The sequence below is a fragment of the Pinus tabuliformis genome, chromosome 2_1 (genome assembly GCF_031772625.1).
Source record: "Pinus tabuliformis cultivar Carrire ecotype Pingquan chromosome 2_1, CPIR1, whole genome shotgun sequence".
Taxonomy (NCBI): domain Eukaryota; kingdom Viridiplantae; phylum Streptophyta; class Pinopsida; order Pinales; family Pinaceae; genus Pinus; species Pinus tabuliformis.
In genome coordinates, this window is record NC_142299.1 from 354318948 (window position 1) to 354329509 (window position 10562).

The following is a 10562-nucleotide window of genomic DNA, read 5'->3' on the forward strand; positions in this document are numbered from 1 at the left end:
TCTAACCTCCCTAGTCAAAGCTTCTGCCTCCAGAGCTTTATAATGATACCTTAGGTTCAGAAAATACCCAGTTGTATGTATAGGGCGATGGAGTTGATTGTTCCATCTTTGATCAATGATTTCCCAAATGGGCCCATACTTAGCCACTCTATCCTTGTATGTTGCCTTCATTTGCTCCTTTGCTTGATCCATAGCCTCATAAATGAAGCCCATAGCAAATCTTTCCCCATCCTCCAACCGTAACACCTTAACCAGTGGCTCAACAACCTTCACAATCTCTGTTGCCTTTTTCCAAAATATTTCTTCATTAACTTTCTTTCTCACATCTTTGCCATCTTGTTTGTGAGACCATTGACATTCATTCCATTCATCATTGGAAAACACCCTTTGCAAGTTTCTATGTTGGGAAAGCATAGATTGCAATGTCAAAAAATGAGTTGCAAATCTAGTGATGGCAGGCCTAATAATATCCCTGCCCCCTGTGTGTTTCCTCATCAGGTTCAAAATCCATGAGTGATTGTAGATATATTTTGTTATGTTTTTGGCATGCTCTACAGTGTTCTTGATCCAATCTATTTTACCAATATCCTCAAGCATGAGGTCTATGCAATGTGCAACACATGGGGTCCAAAAGATGGTTTTGTGTTTTTCCTCTAACATTTTACCAACAAGAACATAGATAGAGGCATTATTTGTGATGATTTGAACAACATTAGCCACCCCCACCTCTTCAACAACCTCATCCAAACACTGAAACAACAAGTGTGCATCTTTCACCGTATAACATGCATCAAGTGATTTTAAAAACATGGTTACCTGTGGGCAAAAGATAAGAAAGTTTATGATGGTACGATTCCTTTGATCAGTCCATCCATCTGACATGATGGTACATCCTGTTTTTGCCCATGAGCTTTTGAAATATTTCAAATATTCATCAATGGACAAAACCTCTTTTTGCAAAAGAGATCCCCTTAACTCATGCATAGTAGGGCCTTTGAAGCCCTTTCCAACAGCAAATATGGCATCAAACATAGGTTCATAATAAGGTGAACGAGAAACATTTGAGGGGATATCAGCATCATACCACCATCTAGCTATGTAATCACAAGCAATTTCTCTCAATTCTTTCTTCCAATGGTCATCTAAAGTGGGTTGCATTTGACCTCTATTAGCTTGAGGACCATGTGCACTATCAGAGGGAGAGGAGGGTGTGAAATAACTTTTGATATCACCCTTATTTTTCATTTTACCCTTACCCTTTTCTTGAATAGACTCCAAAGAGGGAGGAACATAGCGAAAGAGGTTGGATGCATCAGCGCAAGGGATAGATGAAGATCCCTCATAATCAAAATTGGGGTTGGCAGTCATCATGTGTTTTATACTCCTCTTCCTCCCAATTTCAGCCTCTATTTCTTTTTGCCTAGCTTTTTCTTCCTCAAACTTCTCAAATTTTTCTATCAACTCCTTCCTAATCTCCCCAATTTGTTCTATTGGTGTTGCACATGGAGCAATTTGGCCTCTAATACCAGCCAAGTGTTGTTTCAGCCTATGAATGCCCCCTCCACCTCCCTTAATTTTTCTATGACAAAATTTGCAATGCATTTGATTATCAATCATCTCAGCATATGCCCAAGCAGCATCTTTCATTCTAGGAGCCATTTTCTGATATTTGGACTTGGAAATGAAAGGAAACAAATCTGAAAATGAAAAGAAAAAAACAACTCTTCAATGTTCATTTCTTTTACAAAAATTACTCTTTTCAATTTCCAGATTTGCAAAAAAAAACACAAGCAAAGGCAGATTTTAGAAGTGAAAAAAAATACCTCTAGGCTCTAGCCTCCTCAATGCTGCTCCAACAAACTAACTCCTCAATGTTGCTCCAATGGTTGCCCAAGAAGCTCCTCATTGTTGCTCCAATGATTGCCCAAGACTCCTCACTGTTGCTCCAAAAACCAACTCCACAACTCTTCACAAACTCCTCACAAATTCTCACACAAATGCAATGAGATAGCTGCGAGGAAATGTGAGGGGGTTGGGTAGCTTTTATAGGCTTGGGAGAGGTTAGATGGGCAAAGAGAAAACCTAAAACCAAAAAATAACTGAGTTTGGAGTCTGCATTCCCTCCAAAACGCGTCGTTGACCGTGTTTGACCAGCTCAGCTGGTTTAAGTCGAACTCGTCCCAGTCGGTCGGTCTGTTATCGAACTGACCGAGTCGGTGACTGGCTTGGCCAGTTCGGTAACATACCGGCCACCGAACCGGTCTTTGTACTGAGTCAGCTCGAGTACGGGTCCAACAGAGTTTTAAAACACTAATTATGACCCTCTAGAGGGCTTCGACCCCGCATAGGGAAACCAAGTCCAAGTTGAAGACCCACCTACAATCCTGTATAAGATCCAATGCATCTCCTCACCTTCCAATACAATTAATCATTAGTGCAATTGAGTAAATAAGCCTGCTAATCAAGGGCAGAAGTGGGCACCTCATAGTGGCATGCCCTTACATAATGGCATTTAAAATGTAGAGGTGTCACCTTGCTTGACAAGAGAGATTAATGAAGGACCCTATTAGGTGGTTTCAACATCTAAGGGAGTGATAGGTCCATAGTACATCCATCAAATGGCGGGTGTCATGTGAAATAATGATGGAACAGAGTGGACGCAAGAGGGAAGGCTCCAAGCCACATGCCATGGTCCAAGGGTAGCTATGATGAGAGCAAGCCCACACATTGGGTGTATGAATGTAGAAGGGAGCAATCGTGGTACATGAGTTACCCCAGCCTTTGTTTTTCCACCCTTCCTCATATGTCTTTTGCCTTTTATTGATTTTTCTTGATTTTATTGCTCGAGGCTCAAGGGGATGAGAGCATGATGCGTATGGTGTAGCAGTGATTACCCCCTTAAGGTTGGGCAGTTCATCGTCTACCAAGGGTTGGGATAGTCATTGGTTCCTTAATGATGCAAGGGGCATTCATAGGGGCCCTAGGGACTAGGGTGATGGCCATTGTGATAGGGGTGGAGCTCATGTTTGGCTTTTACCGACATGCTAAATTTTTTAAGTCCCGACCATCTTTTGCATTTTGTGGTACATTCCCTGTTGTGAGTGGCCAAATTATGCTTTTATCTTTCATTTTAGCTGCATCAACATCTGGATCATCATTCCAAGCCCAACCCAAGGTGTGGACAAGGGGAGGGGGAGACTAACACCTTGTGGACCCAATGGACAAATGTAGACCCAAATGAGGAAAATGTAAAAAGGGATTGCAATGAGTGAAGGGGAGTGAGATATATGGTATTGGGAAGCGGGACCACACAACCAAAATCGGGGTTTCCCATGTAGTTCCACTCCTAAAGCTAGTAGCCAATAAAGGAGATCCCACAGGACTAGGATACAAGATTAACCCCCAAGTTGAGGTAAGGGAACAAGAGTACAGTCCAAGCCCATTCTTTTTGTCAAATCCCCCCACTAATCCACGTCCAAATGTGCCCAAGAAAATCAAGCATAAAAACCAAATTACATAATGAAAAGCCATACATTCGGGCTTGGAAGGCCCACCTTCAAACATACGATCATAATAAATGAGCGAGTGTGCATAATGGCTAGCTCGGGCGGCAGAGAATAATAGCACAACGAGCTATCAAGTGGCTGCAAGGGGTTGTTGGTTATCGACTGAAGACAAATCTAGGAGAAAATTTCTCCTATAGAGGTCACCCACTAGTGGTGGGTAACAGGCTCCTTCAAGATACACACTCTCACAACAAGGCTCACACACACACAATCTCGTGCATACAAGAATGATTCAAACTTGTACCTTCGTCCTCCTTTTATCAATTCGATCCATGTTATAATTAGAAAATTATAACTAGACAATGAACAAATCTGGAACAATAGTTGTGATTGACAAAGTTAATTGAGTTCAAATTGATCTCCCTCCAATCATGACTTGGAGTTATAACGTGTCCTTGCCTCAATCAAAACTGAAGCTCCCAACTCACCTTCTTCTAAATTCGAACTACCAGTTGGAGATCCACTTAACTGACCTTCCAACTTTGCGCTTAAATTTACTAACTCCACGGACTCATCCATGGTAAAAGGAAGATTGATCGTGGTCTTTCTCTGGCTAAGGCACAAGCACAAAGAAGACCTTCTCTTGCTACACTTTTCAACATTGAGAGAACAATAGACTACAACCTCAAACAAGAAAGGCAAAGCGCCCAGGTGCATAGCCTAGGGAGGCAGGACTAACAACAGAACTGACATGTGGAGAAAAGGCCACAAAACTAGTAGCTCAAACTTGAGAAGGGTAGGAATACGCTTGCTCTAGTACCAAGTTAAATACACACAGTATTGATAGGCAAATTTAGATAAATTTGGAATGCTTATTATTCACAAGAATGTACATATAAATACATTGTCCTAACCCTTGGTTTCATTTCCAAGAGGTCTCTTGGACTTACGATAGCTATCGGAATTCTTACATGCCAACCCTTACGAATTAGGTGTCCAACACCTTACTCAAAGGAAGTTTGTGTTCTTTAGAGACAAACTTGGATTGGTGCAAAATACCTTCTTTGCTAAGAGGAAGTGTCGATATTTGTAGCTTGGACAAGTTATTTTTGCACAAGTTTTGTGTCAAACATGCAGGAAGTTGTCCAAAGTCCTTTTATCCTTGTAATTCACTTTAATTAAAGTTAATTATTAAAGTGAAGAGCCTTTTAATTTTCTAGAGTTGTTTAAAGTCTAATAAAGTGTAATTTAATTATATTAGTGATTTAGATGCAATCCCAACAATCAATTCGGATTTAATCTCAACTGTTGATCTCAATGAGAGATTAGATTTGTGGAGACTTAGTCATCAACTCAAAATTATAAAGGAAGGGCAAGGTAGAAGGAAGAGACACAAAGAAGTCATTGTGACAGTTATCCAATTACACAAAGAGACAGTGAGGTCGCTCAGTGTGCAAGGCAAGGAGAGAAGGAAAGTATAAGCAAGACAATTGACATCATCCAATTAGGCACCAACAGGAGGAGGTTGTATGATTAGATGAAGCAGCAGCAGGGGGTTTGATTCAGCCAGCAAATTAGTTGTATGATTTTTTAGAGGAGACCATACAAATCAAGTCGTACAGCAGCCACATTTTGTTGTGGGTTAATCTTTCTCAATGGGTGAATTTTCCTAGTGTGGGAAGCCCTTGTAATTTGGGAATATTGTTAATTTAAATTTGGTTTTAAAAGACAAAAATGTTGTTGTGTATTTGGAAAATTATTTGATTGCTTCCATTGTTTATTCTCTAGTTAAATTTCCAGCCAATGTGATTATTCTATGATCTGAAATTTTTGTTTTAAATTTCAGTAAGTAATTTTTCTTAAGAAACATAAAGAAGTAATGTACCTAGGGTTGGAAAATTTTCCATGCATATCATGCCTATCAAAGTAAAAGGAATTCATAGTAAACATCCCAGCCTTGATGAAGCGATAAACTGCCCATCATTAAAGGGGGATTATGTCATCATTATTACTTGATATATCAATAAAGCTTCTTAAACAAACCATGTCAAAAGCAAGAAAAGAAAAGGGCAAGATTGGGGGAATTGGAAAAACAAAGGTGAGGGAAGGTAACTCAAGCAGCTAAAGCACTCCCTCTACAAAGGAACTCATGGACAATGGTTTAGATAACCTAGTATAAGATATGACACCTTTCATGAAATTAACCTCAAACCATAACACCTATCATTTGTACCTATCATTTTAAAGGATCGACCTAAGAATTGTTCCTCCCCTTAGGGTTGGAAGCATCTTAATAAGTTCATGTGATAACCCTCCCATACCTAAGTGAAGTAACTTATACACAATCATAAAATAGTAGGACATTTGAAAATGTACTTGTGTAAAGTACATTGACGTCTTTAACATTGAATATGGTCCACCTTGATACTTCAATGGTTCTTGTACCCATGATGTTGATCTCAATTGATTCCTTGAGTGTGTGTTAGGTGACTCTTGCAAGTGGAACCAGGATCCCTTAAGGGATAAGATGATGTTCCTCTAGCATTTTAAAGAGGTGTCCAACCACATTCCATTGTGACAACAAAGACTTGATGATGGGAATTGGAGCCCCTTTAAGGAGCACTGGCTCTGATGAGGGCTTAGCAATGATGCCCTCCTCCAACCTCAAGGCCTTGGACACTAAACTTTGAAGCTAAGACATTGACTTGAGAGATCGTCCACCCCTGAGATGATAGGATTCCCCCGGGTTGGCATTGTTCCTTCTTCATGGACATTACACTTCCCTTGATGTGATTGATGGTGTTGATCACTTGGGATCCATTTGGAGGAGTAGATGCACCTTCCACCATAATGACATCATGCACTAGCTTGATGATGGTGCCTCATTTGATGATGAAATGAACCTTTTGGAGGATGACATGGGCTTTGGAAAGCTATGTTGGTGACGTGCCACCTCATTTGGATGGAAATCTATGACTTATGGAATAAGATACATCCCTTAACTTATTCATTGTACCCTTTCATGGAGAGATATGCCTTTCATGATGAGGCTTACTTTCATTAATGATCTTTCTCTCTAGTGCACAATGGAGACCTAGTTGATCGACTTTCTTGGGTGGGTGATGTGATGTAAAGTGATCTTTTTTCATGGATGCTTGCGGTGGATCTTGGATGTTGCATGGTGAAGTAAGTTAGCTTATTTGCTTTATCTTGGTTTTATGTTGCATGAGATGTATGATCTTATGCCTGTTTTATTTGGTATTTGCTTCATTATCCCTTGTTGAGCTAAAGCCCTCCCTTCCAGTATTTGAGGAATAAAGCTAAGTTTTTGCTTTCCCTTAATCACATGGAAAATTGAGAATCTAAATTGCAAACTCTAGGGTAAGTTGGTTTATTTGCCTTAGTTTTGTTTGAATTTATAATCACTCCAAAAGAAACTCGGGGAAGGTTTGTATACTAGATTCCATTTGCCCTAGATTTAAAAGGCACTAATCTTTCTCATTTATGGCATTCTTTTAAAACCCTAAAATCAAATTTATTTTTGTTTTATGATAAATTAGGGCTAAATTGTAGCAAAATCTTGCATTTTTAGCATTTAATGACTTATTGATATATGCCCTAAGGTTAGGTCTCGTTTAAAATTGCATTAGAGAAGTTAATTTAAAGTTTTTCATGCATTTTTCAGCCATTTTCTAAGGCTGACGTCATACTTTGTTTGTTATTATATGCTTTATTAACCATCTAAATTTGTTGCAATTTTGTCCATAGTTTACTCTTAAATTTAGCCTTCATTCCATATAAATTTTACACAATTTTAACAGCTAAATTTGTTGTTATAAACTATTGTTTTGATGGCATATAACCCCAATTTATGGTATTTTCTGTGTTTCTTGATTTGGTGTGTTCGGGTAACCTATTTGAGACCCTTAGGCTAACCCTAACATAAAAATAAATAAAAGAATATGACCCAACATATTGCCATCCGGTTGGATCAATTTCTGGTAAAGAGCTCAATTCTAGACAACAGTCTATCTATCGCTTCAAAAATCATTTCCTGGGCTGCCTCTAATCACAGTTCCATCTCTCTTATGCTCAAAGAAGTTCCTGGTTATGGTCCTATTCCCTATCGCTTCAACTCTTTGTGGCTTCAGGATGAAACTGTTGCTGATTTAATTTCCAAAGTTTGGAATAAGTGCATAGTCAGCTCCCCCGAGCAAAAATTAAAAGATTTAAATTCACTCTAAAAGATTGAGCAAAACATCATTCCTCTCCTCCGGAGCGTGAAATCAAGAATCACAAGGCAAAATTGGGCTCCATTTGAGATCGAATGGATTGGAGCAAGTTACCAAAGCGTTTATTGAAGAGGAAAACTCAATTTTCCAGGAAAAGTGGTAGCTAAAACTGCACAGCTTATGGTTAAAATCTGCTGAGGGAAACACCAGATTTTTTCATAAGCAGGCGAAAGCTAGGCTGTGGAGGAACATTGTTAAAGAAATCAAAAAGGAGGATTGTACAACTCTCAAATCATTTGAAGAAACAAAGGCAGCCGCTTAATCTCATTTTGAAGATGTGTATATTGAGAGAGATGGAGCTGATCGGGAAGAAACAGAACATATGATGGAGAATATTCCTCTAATCATTTAAAGTGGCAATGAGATCCTTATGCAGGAAATTTCAGACAAAGAGATTTTGAAGGCAATCTGGGATTTGGCCCCTGACAAAGCCCCTGGGCCAAAGGGAGTGTTGGAATACTATTAAATATGATTTAACTAGAATGCTGCAATATGTCCACGGGTCAAACCGAATTGGAGGACACAAATTCGACATTCCCCATACGCATCCCGAAGGACAAACCCTCTTTCTTTTTCCAGATACCACTATCCCCATTAATATTGCTTTGTCTGTGTGAACCAAATACTGAATAGCTACCCCCTGGACTAATCTATTGGAGAGAAACATGTTTCCTCAGTGAGCAAAACTTTTGATTTGGATCTAGTACACAAATTAACTTAGACTGCCCAAAATGTAAATGGAATTCAGAAATTCATATTGATTATTCTCAACCTGGCCATTGATAAGCCACAAGCAAGGGTAATATAAATCCGAATTCAAACTTCCAAATCATAACCCATCTGGTCTGAACAGTTTCACCTGACTCGAAATTAAATAAGAGCTGAATTAAACAAGAGCTGCCCACGAACGTTCTACATAACAAACTAGCAAATGTCAAGTAGTTTAATCAGGTAGCAAGTGTCTTCACTTGGTTCTCTCATTAAATTTTGCTGTCTATGAAGAGTCATGAGCCGAGACAATTAAATTTTATGATAATGCACTTCTAGTAACGGGAATGAACACGAATAGAAGCACAGGAAAGGTAAATGCCCTTAACCATATCACTCGAAAGCAAAATGCATTCATTCGGTTTATGAGGTCACTCACCTGATGATTGTTGCTGAGGACAATGGAGGGCATCCTTTCCTCCTTGTACCCTCCCGCGCTGCAAGCAGTCAGGTAACATGAGTATGCATTTCAAATGGAATTCATATAAAACTAACCCCATGTAATGTTTTGTTTCGTTTTGGCTAGTACTGTATGTTCCTGGTTTTTTTCCAGGTTAAGATGGGAATCCCAAGAGGGTGGACATCCGTAATTTGGAACATGTTGATTAGAATTTCCAACAGCGTGAATGATCATTGAAATTGAACTTTGTGAATCGGTGTAAATTTATGGAGAATGACAATACAACTATAATTTAATTTAAAGTACATTAATGTTTAAAGTTCTTTCAATAAACTTCATAAATATTTTGAGTACTACTATTCCGACTGCAGACTTCACTAAAGTTTATTATCTAATATTAATATTGAGTTATTATTAATTATATTTAATTTAATACATTCATTTATTTTATTAAAATTATGTTTTAGAATTTTAAGAAAGTACTATAGTTGTTACATATAAGTTTTACCTATGAAATTTAAGTTATAGCTTAGGGCAGGTTTTTATTTATTTTAATTATTGTGTTAATCATTTGTTATATGACTCTAGGTTGGTGAACGTTGATGTGACCAAGAGATGTTTCGAAAGATTGAGGTTGGGTTTTTCATATTCTAGTGAATTTATTGTTGATAGAGATAGACATGGGTTCAAGGGACATGTACATGCATATGTTAGTTTATTTGTATTACGTTTCTTTCTCTCTATGCATTAATGGGCGTGTTCTCACTATTTTGCAACCATGATAAGTCTTTAGACTTTCTTGTTCTTACTTTGTAATTACATCATTTAGGGTTTGTTTGGCTATCTGCAACTATTAGCATGTTCGTTTGTTGATTGGGAAAGTATTATTTGTTTTGGAGCTTAGTGGGGAATCCCTAAATGAATTATAGCCATTGTGCGGGAATTTTAGGTGCAGAGACGTCCTTCTTCATTTTAGTTGAGGTGTTGCATGGCTTATTGTGCTTGATTGGTGTTGTGCTTCCCTACATTCATGCATTAAACATGAAATGGGCCTTCTTCCATGTTGATTAAACTTACAAGTCTAAGAACTCTCTACTCTTACCTTTTGGTGACTTTTAGCATGTCTTATTGATGTGAAAGATTTTTTGGGTTTGAGATCTCAATGAGAAGCCCTGGAGGCATCGTGGGCATTTGGAGGAATAGTTTTTATTTTAAGGCACATCTTTGTAAAGGGAATTTGAGGTTCTTAGCTTATTAGTTTCAATTGAGGTGAGAAGATTACACTATGCTCAAAGTGCCTAGTATTCTCATCTCGAACATAGCCCTTTTAAGTATACTAAATATGCTCTTTTGAGGTGCTAAGGCATTATATTGAGTTATCCCTAATATGAATGTGGTTCCATCATGTAAAAGTTTCATGAGGTAGGGCGTTCAAACCTTCATAATTCATAGGTAAAGGTGAGTTTGTTATCTAGGGCTAAAGTTTTCTCTGAACACTAGGTGACTAAATTATCTTGACAATTTCATTGAGGGGGAGGTGATTAATGTCGACCTCATTTGGATTGTAGAAAACTCTCTCCTCTTCATTGTTCTCAA

At 38.4% G+C, this 10562-nt stretch overlaps 1 protein-coding gene across 3 annotated transcripts in view; it reads right to left on the minus strand.

Moving 5' to 3' along the window:
• LOC149200320 (uncharacterized) overlaps positions 1–9236 on the minus strand; it is a 166532-nt gene extending 157296 nt beyond the window's left edge. Inside the window, exon 1 of one of the 3 annotated variants that reach the window (XM_089399558.1) lies at positions 8946–9236. In XM_089399558.1, coding sequence (XP_089255684.1) covers positions 8946–9066 — 121 coding nt within the window. In that variant the 5' untranslated portion in view covers positions 9067–9236. The remainder of the gene's footprint in view (positions 1–8945) is intronic. The other 2 variants (XM_089399559.1, XM_089399557.1) reach the window with 2 other exon arrangements.
• Between the last annotated feature and the right edge of the window lie 1326 nt (positions 9237–10562).